Here is a 16,608-nt window from a genome sequence, read left to right as displayed (position 1 = left end):
CAGGCGTCCCGTTTCACAGCACCTTTCGCTCGCTCCACCAGGCAGGCACGCACGGGCCCACCAGCGCAACGATGTGTGCCAAGACTTTTTTCACAGTTCTAGGCTTGCGCGCCTTCACTGTTCTCTTGCCTGCCGCTCGCCAAGTGTCCGGCAGGTGAGGGGGTGGATCCCACATCCCTGGTGCCCACAATCTCAAAATTGCTGAACAAAAATCGTGAACCGCCTACGCAAATCTCCCGAGCATCGCGACGGTCAAGTTTCCTTTACGGCGGATTTCGACACAACACCGGCACCATGGTATGCGATAGCCATCAATTCGTGATATTTGAGATCACTCACTAACGGAAAATGTGAAGTCTACCGAACAGAAGGCCCAGAACCCCATGCGGGAGCTCCGCATCCAGAAGCTCGTCCTCAACATCTGTGTTGGCGAGTCTGGTGACAGACTTACTCGTGCCGCCAAGGTGCTTGAGCAGCTGTCCGGTCAAACCCCCGTCTACAGTAAGTTTTAACCAATTCTCGCCGACACGACGACTGTTCTAGAAACGAAGAAATCGACATCTACACGAAGAAATGAACCTGACACGTCTTCTCCCCACCCACCAGGCAAGGCCCGTTACACCGTCCGTACCTTCGGTATCCGTCGTAACGAAAAGATCTCCGTCCACGTCACCGTCCGTGGCCCCAAGGCCGAGGAGATTCTCGAGCGTGGCCTCAAGGTCAAGGAGTACGAGCTCCGCAAGCGCAACTTCTCCGAGACCGGCAACTTCGGCTTCGGTATCTCCGAGCACATCGATCTCGGCATCAAGTACGACCCCGGTATCGGTATCTACGGCATGGACTTCTACTGCTGCATGACCCGCCCCGGTGAGCGCGTCTCCCGCCGCCGCCGCGCCAAGAGCAGAGTCGGTGCCACCCACCGCATCGGCCGCGACGACACCGTCAAGTGGTTCAAGTCTCGCTTCGATGCCATCGTCCGCTAAATTGCCCCTGTATCCTGAAAAGGATGGGCGTTTTGGTTTGACGACATGGTGAAGGATCTGAGGTTACCGCTTCTCGAGGACTAGAGGGAGTTTTGGGCTCGGCGGCAACTACTGGGCTTTCTGTGTGTGGGCGTTGCTTTTGGAACTGGTTTCGGAAAAAAAACACCAAACCCAGAGTTTGTAGATGCAACCATGATACCTCTCATTGGCGATTTCGTCAATCTAGCTTGATCTGAATCTACAGTCGAGCTGCGGCCTCAGAGACCGACCGGCGTCATGCCGGCTTACCTTACTCTTCTTGAACTTTACGTGATTGGAGATTTGCTCTCCTTTGGCCTCTCGAGTGATCGGTTATACTCTTGTAGAACCATGACAGCCACCCATGAATCATCAACGCGTGGCGCTGCATGAATTCTCCGGGCATGGTTCGTTTGATGTTGTATACTATTGATGTGAGCAGACTATATGGCATAGAGATGGTATTTCTTCCGAAGTTCCCGCGCCATTGCATGAGTGGAGTTCTCGTTACCCTTCCTCGGAGGCAAAGAATGAAGCTATCAGGTCTAAATGATGGTACCGACCGTCACTGACGGCAGTTAATCGCCGTCTGACTAGTGGGAAATCTGAGCTACTAGTCAGCAGCCGATTTTGTAGCCTTGACGAGTAGTCGAAGAACGGAGCAGACAGGCAATATAAGCACCAAGGGCTGTCAGTGTAACTGTCATCTGGGATGGAGTATTGACACAACATCATCACTGCAACCGCCTGGCACTCTGGCAATTGTAAAATGTTGCCCAAACGAGCAAGTATCATGGACGATAATATCCATGAAGGGGGTAGTCTGCAAGATAGATTTCGCCTGTTGAGTACACCAAGCCCAGCCGTTGAGTGAGGTCTCGGAGCAGATTTCGTTGCTTGGAAACATCAAAGAACGTTTTGGGTCCTGGGATCTCTCTTCTGGGGTTATAAAGTCACAGAAGGTACCGGATATGAACCGCATGAAGGTGGTGCGTTTGAACGAGGACGGGTTGATATCAGAAGTCGATTAAGTTAAAGAGCTCTGATGGTGAAATAAGATATCATACATGAAATTTGTAACAAAACCACGAAGTTCTAATGATCTGGCCAACATGGAAAAGCAATAAACCCTGCCATCCGTCTTCCCTTTCGTTTCCCTTTTTCATCCCACAGACATGCGCAAAAGTCATTGACATCTCATCTGTATGGGTTGTTTCATCCTCCAGGTCATCAAAATCGTGGCATATTAGCAAAATTGCCGTCCGCCATGAGAGAGCTAAGCGGAACGACTTGAACAGGACCCATCCTGGGGGTGCCTGAAACTCCAGAATCCTGCTGGTCTTCGCCATTTCGAACAGGAAGAAACCAGCGATCCGTCAAGGGATCGTGGATGCACGGTGTACCTCCAACCACCGGGGCAGCCCTCTAGAAGCCAAATCCGGTAGGCTGCGGCGCAAAACCATTGGTCTGTCCGTAAGGAGCCGGGGATGCCTGGCCGGGGCCGGCAGTGATCATGAGCCGGTTGCCAAGAATGGGCGTGTTGTCCTCGACCTTCTCCTTCTCCTGCTCCTTAACCTTGCGAGCCTCGTTGTCGGCCTTCAGAGATGCGAGCTCCTTGGTCTGCTGGCAGAGCATGTTGATCATGTAAGGCATGGTGAAGTCATTGAGACCGTTGCGCCAAGAAAGCTCCAGGACAAGGTCGGGCCTGATAAGGTCATAGCAGGCATAAAGCATACCAACGTAGCACTCGCGGTTGCCGATGTCAACGAACTAGAGAGATAAATGTCAGTAAGGGAAGCCAACGTAACTCTATGAGCTTGAAAAAAAAACTAAAAACTTACGTAGCGCAGAAGCTCCTCGACGACTTCCGTCTTGCCAGAGATGGCGGCCGTCTCAATCGCATCCTTCCAGAGCTTATCCTGCTTGGAAAGGTTGATGGACTTCTCCCAGCGCTTGTTCTTGCGGTAGATATTAGCAGCAATCTGGCGGAAGAAGACAAGGTCGTGCTTCTCCAGACGACCGGCAAGTTCCACGGCGTCGTAGTTGTCATAGTTATTCACAGAGTCACGGAGAGTCTTGTAGTCCTCCTCCTCAATGAGAAGATCGTTGATGGCGTCGTTAACGGTCCGCTTGTTCTGAGACTGGACGCTGAGGAGGAAGGGCTTGATAAGGGGCAGGTTGTCAGACTTCTGGAACATGCGGACAACACGGTTGACATCGATGCGCGGAGTCAAAACCTGGAGAAGATCGGTGAGCAGCGAGGGATGTTGCTCCAGGTAGAAGTTGATGGCCTTGTAATACATTTCAAGGTTGGCCACCTTGACGGTGATCTCCTTGAACTGCTGGTGCTCCCAAGAGTTCTCAGGGCGCTCCATAACGGCGAGCGCAGCATTGTCAAACTCGTCGTAGTGGTAGTAGCAGAAGACCAGCTCAGGCCACAAGTTGGCTTCCTCGCAAGCACGGATCATCTTGGGGAGGTTCATTCTGCTCCAGAAGAGCTTGAGGTGCTCCATAAGGCGCTCGGGGTGATACTTGGAGAGGGCAATACCCAACTCGGTGAACATTCCCATGTGGGCGCGCTCCAATCCAAGACCCTGCTCGAGCAAGCTGATAAGCTCGTCGAAGTAGCCGTTTGCCTCGTACTGCTTGACAAGAGCCTGGAGTTGCTCGGCATCGACAATAAGGTTGAGACCGCAGATCTGAGCAAGACGGAACTCCTTCTTGTTGACGCAGGCCTCGTGGACCTCCTTCCACACCTTGATGTTGTTGGCCTTGCGGGCGCAATCCACAGCCGCCTGGTAATCGGACAGGTGGACAAGGGTGGTGGCAAGCTTAGCCCAGTTGGAGATGCTGGTGTAGAAGATCTTGGCCGCCTCAAAGAAGCCCTCGGCGTACGCCTTGTCACCGGACTCCTCAACATTGGCAACGTTGGTAGCGCGCAGGAACTCTTCAAGCTCAGGAAGCTGATCCAGGCGGGCGTAGCAGAAAGCAAGAGCAGTGTCAATGACAGGCTCGCGAAGGGTCTTGCGGGCCATTCGGAGGTACTTGATGAGCTCTTCGTTCTTTCCAGCAGCAACGGCAATCTCGATCACTTCCTCGTAGTTCTTCGGGTCCTCAGCCTTGATGTAAGAGTCAATGGAATCGCTGACGCGGAGGCCATCGAGCTGAGCCTTGGCGACCTTGCTCCAAACCTGGGGAATATCAACCTCCTCGGCGTATGCCTGAGCACGGTCAATGCTGACAACGTGCTCAACAAGAACGTTGACAGCAGCCTCCTTGTTGTCGATCTTCTTGTAGACCTCGAAAGCTTCCTCGTGCAGGCCAACCTCGATACAGACATTAGCAATCTCGTCAGCGGCGAAGTTATCGAGCTTGTGAATGTAGTCCATCACACGGGCCTTGTCAGCCTTAGCGGCAGTGAAGATGAGCAAGTTCTGCAGATTCTGGTTGTCGCTGAAAGGCGAAGGCTCCAGGACGATCTTCTCCAGCAGCTCAATAAGCTCGCCGGGCAAGTCGGCATTCAGGAAGCACGTAACAGCCTCAGAAACCTTGGCGGGATCAGTCGACTCAGGAACAGCGGTCGAGATGACTTGGTCAACGACGGAACGGCGGTGGACGTTGTTCTCACTGAGCACAAACATCCAGAGTTCCCTATCAGCGCGCTCCAAAAGATACCTCGCCTGAGCCTTGTACATCTGGTTCTCGTTGGTGATGTTCACGAGTTCGAGATCATTCTGGCCCTTACGATAGGCAATATAGGCCAGGTTGGGATCACGCTTCTCGCAGTACTTTCCGACAGTGAGGGTATCATACTGATCGTTCTCCTTGAGGAACTTCTCCGGGTTGTTGTTGGAGTCAATGTAGATCTTGGCGAGAGCGTTGTAGACAGCCTGCTGCTGGTTACCAGCAGCCAGGGTGGCCTCCAGGAAGGGCAGGAGCAGCTTAAGGCGGTTGCGAGTCTCAACCTCCTGCACCAGCTCATCGATAGGGATAGATGCGGGGTTGACAGTGCTCAGGAGGTTCTTGATGATGCTTTCATCGCAGTCCACGTCGAGAAGTCCTCCAATCACACCAGGAGTCCTGCTCGGGTTGACCTGCTGCACGTAGATTTCGATGGACTTGAATTGCTGGTGCTGGTACAGATAGAGGACCAGGTCGTGGACGAAGTTGAAGCGATCGCAGACGACCATCAAAGGAAGCATCTCGCTGAGCTTGGCCTCCTTAAGGAAGTTCTTCACCTTTTCGGGGTTGTAGACGCTGTTGTCACGGCAGATGCGCTCGACCTCACGGATTTGACCCATCTTGGTGGCAGCCTCGATGTACTTGAAAACGACTTCAGGGTCCTCGGTGACATTGACGACACTGGCAAGGAAGTAGTAGAGACCTTCAGCGGTCTTGTACTTCTCAAAGAGGTCAATCAATTGCTGCGCGCCGAGGAGCTCCGCGTACTTGGTCGCGATCTGAACGACAGTCTGAAGGTTCTGGCGAATGTTGTGCTTCATCATAGCATCCAGGCAGTCGAGCGACTGCTCAACAGACAGCGCCTTGAAATACTCGATCAACCACTCGGGGTTGTAGTTGGGCATTCCAGGGATGTTGACAATAACCCGCTTGATGGACGCAGGATCCTCGTAAAGCTCCAGGGCCTTCTGCAAAAGACCTGCTTGCTCGCAGAGGTTCGCAATGTGCGCCTTGTCGAAGTGGGAGAACATGTCGTTGCCAAGAATCGCGTCAGCAACCTGGGGGGCGTTGACGAGGTTCATCTCCAACAGGCGAGTCTGAAGGTGAGCATGCTCGGGCTTATTATCCTTCAAAGCGTCAAGCAGGAAGGCAGTTGCTTGCTGGATCATTCCCTGAGACTGGAAGATGTCAACCACCTTCTCAAAGTCGACCAGCGGGCCGCCTTCGTGATTGGCAAGCGTTGTGGCAAACTCAGCACCCTTCTCAGCATTGACACGGACGATATGCTGGAGCAGCTGAATGAAGTCAGGCTGGTAGTTGGCTTGGCTGCAGTAGGGAAGAATCTTCTCAAACTGGCCAGTCTCGGCAAATCCAGCAACGACCTTGTGGGGAGCGTTGGCCTTCAGATAGATGGCAAGCGCCATGTTGATGTCGTGGGGCCGAACCATGTCACCGAGCCGCTCAGAGCACTCGAGCTTGTTCTCGCTGAGCCACTTTTGCAACAGTTGCTTGCGGTTCTGGGCAAGGACGGGCTGGGCAAGCTCAATGGTCTCGTGCTCGTTCAACGAACCCTTGTCCAGAAGCATACCAAAGTACTGCAGAATATGCGACATCTGACCGGGCTGCTGGGGAAGACGCTTGAAGCGCTCGATAGTCTGAGGGGTGCGAAGGAAACCTCGAGGAGAGTTGGCAGCCACCTTGGCGGCCTCCTGGTAGTTACCATTGCTGAAGAGTTGCTCAAAGCGTTGCTGGTAGAGGTTATCGGCGCCCGGGAGCCCTGCACGAGAAGCCAACTTGATCGCGAGCTCGTTGCCGTGTGCCTCGAGGACGTAGGGCACGATCGTGTTCTCATCGGCGCTAACGAAGAGAACCTGTCCCTTGCGGTTGATGCCAATGACGCCGGTCGAATCCTTGTCACCGCAAGCAGTGAAGATGGTGTCGCTGGAGATGCGGTTCATGAAGATACATGTTGCGGTCTCGAGGTCATAAAGGTGGATGAAACCGTACTTGGTGATGAGGTAGATGATGCCGTACTTTTGCGAAACTTGGAGGGCGACGGGGAAGTCATTGCTGGCCTCGGGAGGGAAGAAGACGTCCACGGCCTTCTTGGGGAAGACGGGGTTTGTTTCGGGATGGTCGACCTCGACGATGTGGAGCTTTGCGCCGACGGCGGTGCGGACCGCAAAGGTAAACACCTTGGTGTCCTCTGGGGCGCCCTCTAGCCGGAGGGTGCCAAAAGCGGCGGCGTGACCCTCAATGGCCTGGCTGATACCGCGGTCTTTGGAGTAGAGCTGCATGGCACCAACAACGCGGCCCTGCTGTTGTGAGATACCGACCACGACCATCCACTTTCCGTCGGCGCTGGTCCGATAATTAATTATTTGGTTGCCCTGGAGATTAGCATTACGATCGAAGACCTTGACCGGAGCGGGCTGGTTCGGGTCGAAGACATCCCAGTGGTAGACAGAGCCATCTGTGATCAATCCAAGCGTGGTCTCGCTAACCCACTTCCAGAACAAGACATCCTCGCTCATGTTTGTCGACTTGAGCTTGGCCTTGTTTTCGAGGTCGAAGATCTGGAGCGTGCGCGCTTGAGCCTTGAGGGCAATTACTTGGCGCGACCAGTGCATTATGGCACTGTCGGCCTTGATGGGACGTCGGATAACATTGTTGCCGTTCTTGAGATCGACGATGATGACTTCAGGGGACGCTGCCTCGTCCTTCTTGTCGCGGATACACACCCAGTTGTCCGATTCTAGGGTCTGTGGGAGGGAGGGGGGTCACGTCAGTAGGGGCAGCCAGAGATCGCGCGACAGGCGCCAGCAACAAGGTCAGAGCAAGGTGAGAACGTACACAGGTGTTGAAAGTGATGGCGGACTGGTTGATGCCGAGGGCGCTGAGCTGCAGCAGCTCCTGGAATTTGATGGGTAGGGCCTGAGCCATGATGGGCGGTGGTGTTGCGCTAAGCTGCGCGCGGGTTGACGAAGATTAGCAGCCAACTTATCAAAAGCGGCTGGAAGGCGGATTCGCTAGGAAGTAGAAAGATTGAGGGAAAGGGAAGCTCGTGAAGCTCCGCGGACTGAATGGAATGGCGGCGACGTGAAAGGAGGCGGTGGTGGTGGTTGGTTGTACTTTGGGGAAAAATGACCGAGCTCCCGAGAATGGGGGGAGGGGATGAATCAGGTAGGAGGTGGAAGTGGAAGCGTAACGGAAGGTCCAAAAGGCAGGAGGAGGGAGAGGTACTGAAAGGTATTGGAAGGTACGCAGTAAAACCCGCCGCCAAACTGTGGGTGAGAGGTGAATCGCGATTTGCCGCTCAGGTACCTTCGTAGGTAGGTAGGTACCTCAGGCAATACTTCAATGCTCCAGCAGAAGAGAGAAGAAGCTCGTCCGAGAGAAGAATCGCGGTTGTTGAAGGGCGCAAAGCAGCAAGACGAGACGAAGTTCGAGTTATTTACAGTTACTACGGTGATGGATGAAAGGTACAGCAGAAAGATGAAAGGTGGTGAGGTGAAATGTGTGTTTGTACATGCCGCAACCGTTTGGTGCAGAGGTACCTTTCAAGTTACCTGCCGGGCTGCTTCTGTTTTGAGTGATGTGTTAACACGGAACCTCGCGGCCGGGGCATCCACCGCCCACCGGCGCCGGCTCCATTCAGTGCTTCCCCCTGCGTCTGCGTCGGGTGCGCCTAGAAGGCGGTGCCTGCCCGGGAGGCCTTGCCCCCTCCGCTTCAACTTGTCCGCCCGCCGGTTGCCCTCATCCCGTCGTCCTTCCACCCCAGCTCCATTGCCCACACTGCCCACCTCTTGATAGCTCCGTCAGACGGTCCTTCCACTCCTTCCATCCTCAGACCGCCTGCCGCACCCGTTCATGCTCCAGCTGTCCCCAACTCCAGGACAGCCAAGTTCCAGGGGTATCGTCAGCTGTCAATGCAGGGATTCTGAACTTGGCCTAGCCTGACCATTGTGGGGTACTTTGACCAATCGCCCACCTTTTGGGAACACAGTGGGACCAGATTCGAGGAAACACTCTTGGCATTCTTATCGATAAGCTTTTTCAGAAAAGAAAATCGACCCGGCGAAATATCCACAAGCGCTTGTCAGTGGTGGGCTATCAGTGTTCAACCAACCTCAACAACATCCCAATCACCACCAGACGACCAGCAATACCGCCAAAATGGGTGTCGGACGTCGTATGCAGAAACAGGGCCCTCCTGAGCCCCTCTCGGAGGAGCATTTCGCCAACCTCAAGCGCAAGAAGGGCATTCCCTTCGACGAAACCACGACCGAAGTAGACACCAGAAGATCCAAGAAACAGAAGATTGTCAAGAAGCAGCCCAAGACATCCGGGTCCAACACTGTCGCAGTCAAGGGCGCCAAGAAGGAGGTCAAGGAGGTGAAGAAGACCGGTACCAAGCCCGACCACAGGTCTAAGGAGTCCAAGAAGTCTAAGAAGGCAAAGGAGCCTTCGCCCGATCATGACGAGGAGATGGACGACGAGTTCGGCGCGTCCGACCTGGAGGATCTCGATATCGATGGCGATGAGATGGACGTTCAGAAGCTAGGAGACGACTTCCTCGGCACTGACGACGACTCGGTTTACGATTCCGACCAGGACGGTGTTGCCAAGAAGGAGGCATTCGTCTTCTCAGACGATGAGGACGACGAGGAGGATAGAGAGGAGAAGCTCACAGCCGCCAACATCGAGGGTCTTTCGAGGAAATTGGATATGCAAAGAGAGAAGGAAGCAGAGGAGAACGAGGCCGAATTGCGCGACGAGGCGCTCCAGACCAACATTGCTGGCGGTGATGACCTCGGTGATGACGACGACCAACTTCAGACCAAGACCAAGACTTTGCTGGCGCCCGATCTCCAGATGTTGAGGACGAGGATAACAGACGCCATCCGTGTCCTGGACGACTTTGCGGATTCGGCGGAAGAGGGCAAGAGCCGCGCCGAGTACACCAGCCAACTCATCAAGGATATCTGTGCCTGTAAGGACCCGATACTCCTTGCACAGTACTTCGCTTTAAATGCACAAAGCTAACGTCAGGATTTGCCAGATTACGGCTACAACGAGTTCCTCGCTGAGAAGCTTTTGTATGTTTTACAACTGTCGCATGCCCGTCTGCGGCAATACCACTAGTGAGGAGATTGGCTGACTGTTTGTAGCAACCTGTTCCCTCCCAGAGAGGCGTTCGCCTTTTTCGAAGCCAACGAGAGCGCTCGCCCCGTCGTTATCCGTACAAACACCCTCCGAACACATCGCCGCGATCTTGCCCAAGCACTCATCAACCGCGGTGTCACCCTGGAGCCTGTTGGCAAGTGGTCCAAGGTCGGTCTGCAAGTCTTCGACTCGAAGTACGTATATCCCCGATCAAAACTACCATCGGCAAACAAACTCGGATGGCTAACTTGGGCATAAAGCGTTCCCCTCGGTGCCACCCCCGAATACTTGGCCGGCCACTACATCCTCCAGGCCGCGTCTTCGTTCCTGCCCGTGATGGCTCTCTGCCCCCAGGAGGGCGAGCGTGTTCTCGATATGGCCTCTGCCCCCGGTGGCAAGACCACGCATATGGCGGCGTTGATGAAGAACACCGGTGTGATCTTTGCGAACGATCCCAGCAAGCAGCGTGCCAAGGGTTTGATCGGTAACATTCACAGACTGGGCGCGAGGAACGTCATCGTATGCAACTACGATGCGCGTGAGTTCCCCAGGGTCATGGGCGGCTTTGACAGAGTCCTGCTCGATGCCCCGTGCTCGGGTACTGGTGTCATTGCCAAGGATCCCTCCGTCAAGACCAACAGAGACGAGAAGGACTTCTTGCAGCTCCCCCACCTCCAGAAGCAGCTTCTCCTGGCTGCTATCGATTCGGTGGACCATGCCAGCAAGACCGGTGGCTACGTTGTCTACTCGACATGTTCCGTTGCCGTTGAGGAAAAGTGCGTTTCCCCTTCACCCTTGCCTTACTGTTCGCTTTCAGAAGACGCTAACCCATGATCGTACAAACAGTGAGCAAGTCGTTGCCTATGCGCTCAGCCGCCGTCCCAACGTCAAGCTCGTTGAGACTGGTTTGGCTTTCGGCAAGGAAGGCTTCACTAGCTTCATGGGCAAGTCGTTCCACCCCAGCCTCAAGCTGACCCGCAGATACTACCCCCATCTTTACAACGGTACGTCCCCTTCTACCTCCCTCCCTTTCTCCCCCTGAATACTAACCCCCCTCCCCTCCTTAGTCGATGGTTTCTTCGTCGCCAAATTCCAAAAACTCGGCCCCACGCCCGCCACCGCCGTCCGCGCCAACGGCGTCGACAAGTCCAACAAGCCTTTGGACGCTCAAGCCGCCGAGGAAGCCCAAGAAGTCGTCGACAAGACGCCCATCGGCACCGAGGACGAAGCCCAGGACGACTTTGGCGACTTCGACGACGGCGAGGACAAGGAGTACATGGAGCGGGCCAAGCGCAATGCTATGCGCAGGAGAGGTTTGGATCCTAGGGCTCTCAAGAAGCCTGTTGGCAAGAAGGCTGCGGAGAAGAAGACTGAGGAGTCCAAGGAGGAGTCCAAGGAGGCTGCGGCGGAGGTGACGGAGAAGATTGAGAAGCTTGAGGTTGTTGAGGAGAAGAAGGTTGTTGATGAGTCTGCCAAGACCAAGACCGTCAAGACCACGAAGAAGGTCGAGAAGGTCACCAAGAAGGTTGAGGAGAAGCCCAAGCCCGCCCCTGCCGCCGCCGCGCCGAAGAAGGCTAGCGACAAGAAGAAGAAGGTGGCTAAGAAGTAAGGAAAAGGTTGGGTTGTAATGATCTGTCTGTTTTTCTAACTGTCTGTTTTTGCATTGTTCAATATACTTGGGGCTTAGGGATACCAACCAACAGAGCCTTTATGTTTCGTATAGACTTGAGCAGGAAAAGTTAATCTAGGTAGAGCATATTTTTCTTGAATATGATGCGCATCTGAGTAATAGTCGTGATCGTGAAACCCTGGGAAAACATATGGAAAATCAACGCCTACAACAAGGCTTGAAATTACTATTTGTCATTACATTTGATTGGGTATCGCACATCATCTCTTCATTCATACATCCATGCCCGCTCCATTCCGCCTTTTTAGTTTTCCATAACCTCATGCCCTAGTGAACTGCCGACCAGGGAAATGATCTTGCGTAAATGCACAGAAATGATAGGAGTTCCGACAATCAAGTCGATGTCCTCACAGGTCCTCCACTATCCCAGAGATTCGAGTGTAAAGGCTTTCAGCCTCCACCCCTTCTAGAAACCGCTCATAGCCATCATCGAGGCCGGACGGTGTAATTGTTTGGAAACACCTTGCAAACATGTGATCCTCTCCTAGAGGGACAAATCGTAATAGGAAATTCTCGGGTCTTAACGCACGAGCAACTGTCGACTGACCACTGGCACGATCTTATCGTCATCCAGGGTGCACCTCCACGCCCCGTCTCCCCGTTCCTCCTTGTGATCCGTATAGGTATCGAGGGCCAAATTCACCAACGATTCGGCATCCTTGCGAAGCTCCTTAAGCTCCTCCACGCTGCTTCCGGTTTTTGCAGCAGCATTGTGCGGCAGGCGATATGCCGCAAACACAATCCCGTGGTTCTTGACGCTACTATTCCCGCTTGTTTTCTCGCCAAGCACGCTGAAAGGCCTGGGGGGGGTATAGCCAGTGTAGAATGAGCAGCTATAACCTCTGGCAAACTCATTCTCAGCCGCATTGTCGCTGCGGTATTCCAGCCAGTTATCAGATCCGAGGATCTTCCGGTGGACCGGTGCTGAGATACGGAACGGGCTCATGAGAGAATGTAGCCCGTACGCCGCCAACAAACGACCAGTCATAGGTCCATGAGTCAGCGGAAACGGCAGTCCGAGGTTTTCATCTGTCGACATGGCAGAGAACGATGCGCTAGGGGACGAAGGAGAGTTGAGAAGTGTTGTTGACGTCGAAAGCGATGACATGGATGACCTCTTTGAGAAACTGTTGGACTGGCTACAGCCATTCCGACTGGGCCACAGGTTGACCACATACACGAGGTCAAAGTGATATTTTGACGCAATCCGAGCAGCTTCAAAGGCTGCTATAGCAGCAGGCTTGCTGGCCAGAGGAGGGGAAAGTGTCAGCAGGGGGTGATTGCTCGCCTCGTACGGGGAGGGAGCGAAACGATTCAGCGGCAGATCGAAGCTTGGTGGCTCCGGAGATGTCATATAACTTGTTTGTGACAGCGATTGCTCGTTGGTAAGATCATCAGCGATATCATCATCGCTGAGGGTCAAGAAGTCATTGAAGCTGGGTTCCCGAAGAATGGTGTTGACCCTGATGGAAGGGGTAGACCTTGCTGTGCTAAGCCTGCTAACCTGAGTCTTCAACTCCAAGATTGGCTTTTTGCAGACAGGTGTAGCAGTCCGGCTTCGGGGGCTCCCCGACTGTGACGAATGAATCTCATGTAGCTCGTTGGGTTCTGGAGCAGGGAGCGGGATAAGCCTTGGAGAGGCCGCCGGAGTAAGTTGCCCGTGCGAAAGAGACGTCGACGGCAGGGAGAGCATTGAATCAAAAGATTTTTCTTGCTGCGCTGACGGCGGAGGGGTTTGTAGATGTGTGTGGACGTGTAGGTCAGGATGGCGTTTCCTGCCTGGCTGCGCTCTCGGGGAAATCGATACGGAAGTCGAGCGTGAAGGTGACTTGTGACCAGACCTCGAGCGGCGCATAGATAGAGCAGATAGCTCATCATGGCTCCTCGTAGAGCGACCGGAAAAGCTAAACTCGAGAAGTTCGGCTAAAGAGGCGTCCTTTTGTCTGCTGACTAGGGAAGAAGACCGCTGAGGTACCGAAGGACCCTGAATGCGGCGCCTGGGGGTAAATCCCGTTCTGGATCCATGCTCAGAAGGTGAAAAAGACGGACTATGGGGATCGCTTGGAGATTCGGGGAGGCTCTTTGTGCGTCGGGCACATTGGGACGTCAATGTCACCTCCTCTCTAGCCAGCATGCGAGTTGAGGTCGGTCTGATGAAGGATGGCGTTGGAAATTTTTGGATAGTTGGAGCTGAAGCCGAGTGCGAAAGCGATGTAAGAGGTCCACTCTCGATAACGGTCGAGTTACGCGGCGACAGCTTCCTCTTTCTGTGGAAAAATTTCTCCAACCGGTCCAGCCTCTTCTCGAGGCGGTCCATGCCCATCGCCATCGTGCCAGTTGTAGTGGTAGGTGATATGGCAAGGTGATAGCGGTCAATCCGAGGTCGCCCCGGGGTAGGCAAAGTTGCGCACCGGCAAGGAAGAGGTTGTTTTGGATTAGCTTCTGTCAACCGAGTAGCTAAGGGAAGGTTTCTGGAGGTGTTTGGGTTCAGGTTCGGGGTGGTGAATAAAACTTTCCACGGAAAGACATGGAAGGATTTGCAAGGAGGGGTGGGTTTTGTGCGAGACTGAAGGGTCTATTGGTGGTTTGAGATCTTTGTGGACGACAGGTGAGGCGCGGGTGAAATGTTACTGAGAGGGAGGCCTGGTGGTCGAGTGCCGGTCGTACGGTGTTGCGGATTTGGTGTGGATGGTCATTCCGGTTTGGTATGACGGTGATCGTACAACGACTTGCAAGTGTAGTGTTTCGATTACACCACAGGGTTAGGAAAGCAGCGGCGGTTTTGCTTGTTGTCCTCCTAGAGGTAGGAGGTAGCTGTGTTGCCCAACAGTTGAGACAGACTGGAAAGAAAGTCAGGTTGGTCTCAGACTTGTTGTGTTCCCCCGATGATGCTGAACTCGCTTCTTCGTTCGAGCAGAGTCGAACCCGTGAGAGGTCGGAAGGAAGGGGAGGCGAGGTCATATAAGGGGTTGGCTCAGACCAGAATGGAGAAAAAGAAAACCATCAGGTCTAAACAAGGGCTTTCTTTGCGCGCAAAGTGAGTGGGTTGGAGCAACTAAAGAAGAAAATATGGCCAAGTGAATGGAGGAGGGGAAAGGGGTCGGTTACTCCGCAAGGGATATGGCACAAGTATACCAAGGGAAAGTGCGACTCAACATCACATCACTTTGGGATGGAAGGAAGTTACCCACTCACACTGTAAAACAGGGAAAGAGGACGAAAAAAAAAGTAAAGCAGGATGTGATAGTGTCATAACTCATAAGGCATAACAGCTGGAAAAACACACTATCATCGCGTGCATTTGGTGTTGGTGAAATTGAAAACCGGACCAATGTCATGGGCCATACCTGGGAGGCAAGCAATTCAAAAAAAGAAAGCCTTGCCCATTGAGCCCACTGGGACTCGAGTCAACCAAACGGAACGCTCGCCATTGTGACTTCCCACCTTGTTTACTCCCGCAGCCATTGTTACTTTTTCCGCGGTATAATGGGAGCTAATATCAGAACGTCACGATGCCAAGACGATGAGATCCCAAGAGGCGTCCGGGAAGGAGAGCCCAGGCTCGCCTGTTGGTTTTCTGGGACTGCTTGGGAACGGCGCAAAGAGGGGGCAAAGGGAAAAACAACCTGGAAGTGCTGAATAGCAAAAAAAAAAAAAAAAAAAAAAAAAAAAAAAAAGACACGAAACTCGGGCTTTGGGGGCAAACGACGACGGGACTGCAATCCATACCGTCCGTCCACTTGCTCATATGTACGTAGTTGTACGTAACTAAGTGTAGCACTAGGCTAGACTCGGCTTGTTCAGAAAACCAAACTTGGATAGAGCAAACTTTGTCCCATTTTAGGACCTCGCTCACATCCAACGGCGACAGCAGGATGGATGATGAGTTGGTGATGGAAAAGCCTGGCATCCCTGCACTCGTCTCCCTGCCAGTGGCTCCCTCTTATCCTCAAAGTAAATCATAAAAGCCCTTATTGCGGTTTCTCATACTTGACATCGACACAAGGTTTCAGTGGAGAGGACTGAAAACACAAGGTTGGAAGCTCAGGTTTTCGTGTCTGCGCGTCTGGTCTGACAACTTGTCGGGGTTTGAAACTCGGGCGCATCGCGACTCTGCTGCTCAGTTGCGGCAGCTCGTCCGAAATCAACAGCGGGTATATCGCGACTCATTCTAGCCCACAAATCTGTGCCAGTGGAAGTTTGAGCAGTGTCTGGATGCAAAGGGAGATCGTCCAACTCGAGTGTTGGTCGGTTCGGGTGTTCGAGGTCAACGAGGTCAATGAGGTGAGGTTGGATTTGGGAACCAATCCTTCGAGTTCGTTCGGAGCAATTTCCAGTCCAAGAGCACGGACCACAAATCCAGGCGTGCCCCGTGCTTCCCTCACAGAGAGAAGCGACCCCACCAGGAAAACTACCTCTAGAGATTGAGATGACTCTCGCTGCTGACCGGGAGTTTCGCCGCTATATGTCTCAAATGGTAGCTTATTTCGCGTAAAAGCCGTTTTTTTTCCTACAATCAACTTTTCAGAGAGCTTGCACGAATTCCATGCCTCAAAATTCACTTTGAATTTGATATCCCCTACCTCGCCTCTCGCTAACAACTCCCCCACGCAATCACGGCGCCAACTCCGCATTCACCCTTGATCCGCGGCCCTGGCAGGCAGTGCCGCCCTGATTATCGACTCCACTTGCCCGAGGGCACACAGCCAATCCAGATGGGGGCCGGTTGGGTCACTTGCATTTGGCAGAACGTTCGACTTTTGAGTCCTGTCAAGTCCGTCTGAATCTGTCCTCGATGCACGCCAGTCACTCTCCCGATAAAGTCTTTTGGATACCTCATGGCAGTTTCTGGTCCTTTACACAACCAACCCAGATCTCAGATGATGACAAATTGTACACATGTTTGTTCATGGTTACGAGGAGTCGAATGACCATCACGATATTGCGGCAACTCACAGTTTCAATGCAAGCCTCTACGCCGAGCAAGACCCTTCGCTCATCATCCAACTCGAGTCTCTCTAGAGACGCAGTATGAAAATTTTCACATCCTAGTCCGCGTCCCAGTGAACC

General features: G+C 53.5%; 5 protein-coding genes across 5 annotated transcripts; 2 read left to right on the top strand and 3 right to left on the bottom strand.

Moving 5' to 3' along the window:
- The first annotated feature begins 161 nt into the window (after window positions 1-161).
- B0H65DRAFT_9379 (ribosomal protein L5 domain-containing protein) lies at window positions 162-1,246 on the top strand. Its single transcript, XM_062831589.1, has 3 exons — window positions 162-297; window positions 357-501; window positions 607-1,246. Exons 1-3 carry the CDS (start codon window positions 295-297, stop codon window positions 981-983), a joined length of 525 nt encoding a protein of 174 aa, XP_062685733.1. The 5' UTR covers window positions 162-294; the 3' UTR covers window positions 984-1,246.
- A 1,127-nt stretch (window positions 1,247-2,373) lies between these two features.
- Window positions 2,374-7,833, bottom strand: B0H65DRAFT_9318 (clathrin heavy chain). Its single transcript, XM_062831586.1, has 3 exons — window positions 7,536-7,833; window positions 2,843-7,444; window positions 2,374-2,771 (listed from the first exon to the last, which is right to left on the bottom strand). The coding sequence occupies exons 1-3, from the start codon at window positions 7,623-7,625 to the stop codon at window positions 2,427-2,429; spliced, it is 5,037 nt and encodes a 1,678-aa protein (XP_062685732.1). The 5' UTR covers window positions 7,626-7,833; the 3' UTR covers window positions 2,374-2,426.
- An 842-nt stretch (window positions 7,834-8,675) lies between these two features.
- Window positions 8,676-11,781, top strand: B0H65DRAFT_9299 (NOL1/NOP2/sun family-domain-containing protein). Its single transcript, XM_062831582.1, has 6 exons — window positions 8,676-9,675; window positions 9,745-9,781; window positions 9,854-10,042; window positions 10,109-10,624; window positions 10,695-10,852; window positions 10,916-11,781. Exons 1-6 carry the CDS (start codon window positions 8,859-8,861, stop codon window positions 11,455-11,457), a joined length of 2,259 nt encoding a protein of 752 aa, XP_062685731.1. The 5' UTR covers window positions 8,676-8,858; the 3' UTR covers window positions 11,458-11,781.
- Window positions 11,662-14,056, bottom strand: B0H65DRAFT_9343 (uncharacterized protein). The gene has a single exon (XM_062831587.1). It carries the CDS (start codon window positions 13,865-13,867, stop codon window positions 12,059-12,061), a length of 1,809 nt encoding a protein of 602 aa, XP_062685730.1. The 5' UTR covers window positions 13,868-14,056; the 3' UTR covers window positions 11,662-12,058.
- B0H65DRAFT_9363 (uncharacterized protein) lies at window positions 13,947-14,918 on the bottom strand. Its single transcript, XM_062831588.1, has 2 exons — window positions 14,734-14,918; window positions 13,947-14,378 (listed from the first exon to the last, which is right to left on the bottom strand). Exons 1-2 carry the CDS (start codon window positions 14,789-14,791, stop codon window positions 14,026-14,028), a joined length of 411 nt encoding a protein of 136 aa, XP_062685729.1. The 5' UTR covers window positions 14,792-14,918; the 3' UTR covers window positions 13,947-14,025.
- Between the last annotated feature and the right edge of the window lie 1,690 nt (window positions 14,919-16,608).

This window comes from Neurospora tetraspora (assembly GCF_033439725.1).
Source record: "Neurospora tetraspora strain CBS 560.94 chromosome Unknown B0H65scaffold_1, whole genome shotgun sequence".
Taxonomy (NCBI): Eukaryota; Fungi; Ascomycota; class Sordariomycetes; order Sordariales; family Sordariaceae; genus Neurospora; species Neurospora tetraspora.
This window is presented reverse-complemented; position numbering and strand designations above follow the sequence as displayed.

Coding starts and splice junctions, on each gene's coding strand:
- B0H65DRAFT_9299 (XM_062831582.1), top strand. CDS start 8,859: ATGGGTGTCGGACGTCGTATGCAGAAACAGGGCCCTCCTGAGCCCCTC. Junction 10,043..10,108: donor CTGCAAGTCTTCGACTCGAA/GTACGTATATCC, acceptor TTGGGCATAAAG/CGTTCCCCTCGGTGCCACCC. Junction 10,625..10,694: donor TCCGTTGCCGTTGAGGAAAA/GTGCGTTTCCCC, acceptor TCGTACAAACAG/TGAGCAAGTCGTTGCCTATG.
- B0H65DRAFT_9343 (XM_062831587.1), bottom strand. CDS start 13,867: ATGGCGATGGGCATGGACCGCCTCGAGAAGAGGCTGGACCGGTTGGAG.
- B0H65DRAFT_9363 (XM_062831588.1), bottom strand. CDS start 14,791: ATGACACTATCACATCCTGCTTTACTTTTTTTTTCGTCCTCTTTCCCT. Junction 14,379..14,733: donor CTCTTTCCCTGTTTTACAGT/GTGAGTGGGTAA, acceptor CTTTCTTTCCAG/TCTGTCTCAACTGTTGGGCA.
- B0H65DRAFT_9318 (XM_062831586.1), bottom strand. CDS start 7,625: ATGGCTCAGGCCCTACCCATCAAATTCCAGGAGCTGCTGCAGCTCAGC. Junction 7,445..7,535: donor CCATCACTTTCAACACCTGT/GTACGTTCTCAC, acceptor TCCCTCCCACAG/ACCCTAGAATCGGACAACTG. Junction 2,772..2,842: donor TCGAGGAGCTTCTGCGCTAC/GTAAGTTTTTAG, acceptor TTATCTCTCTAG/TTCGTTGACATCGGCAACCG.
- B0H65DRAFT_9379 (XM_062831589.1), top strand. Junction 502..606: donor CGGTCAAACCCCCGTCTACA/GTAAGTTTTAAC, acceptor CCCACCCACCAG/GCAAGGCCCGTTACACCGTC.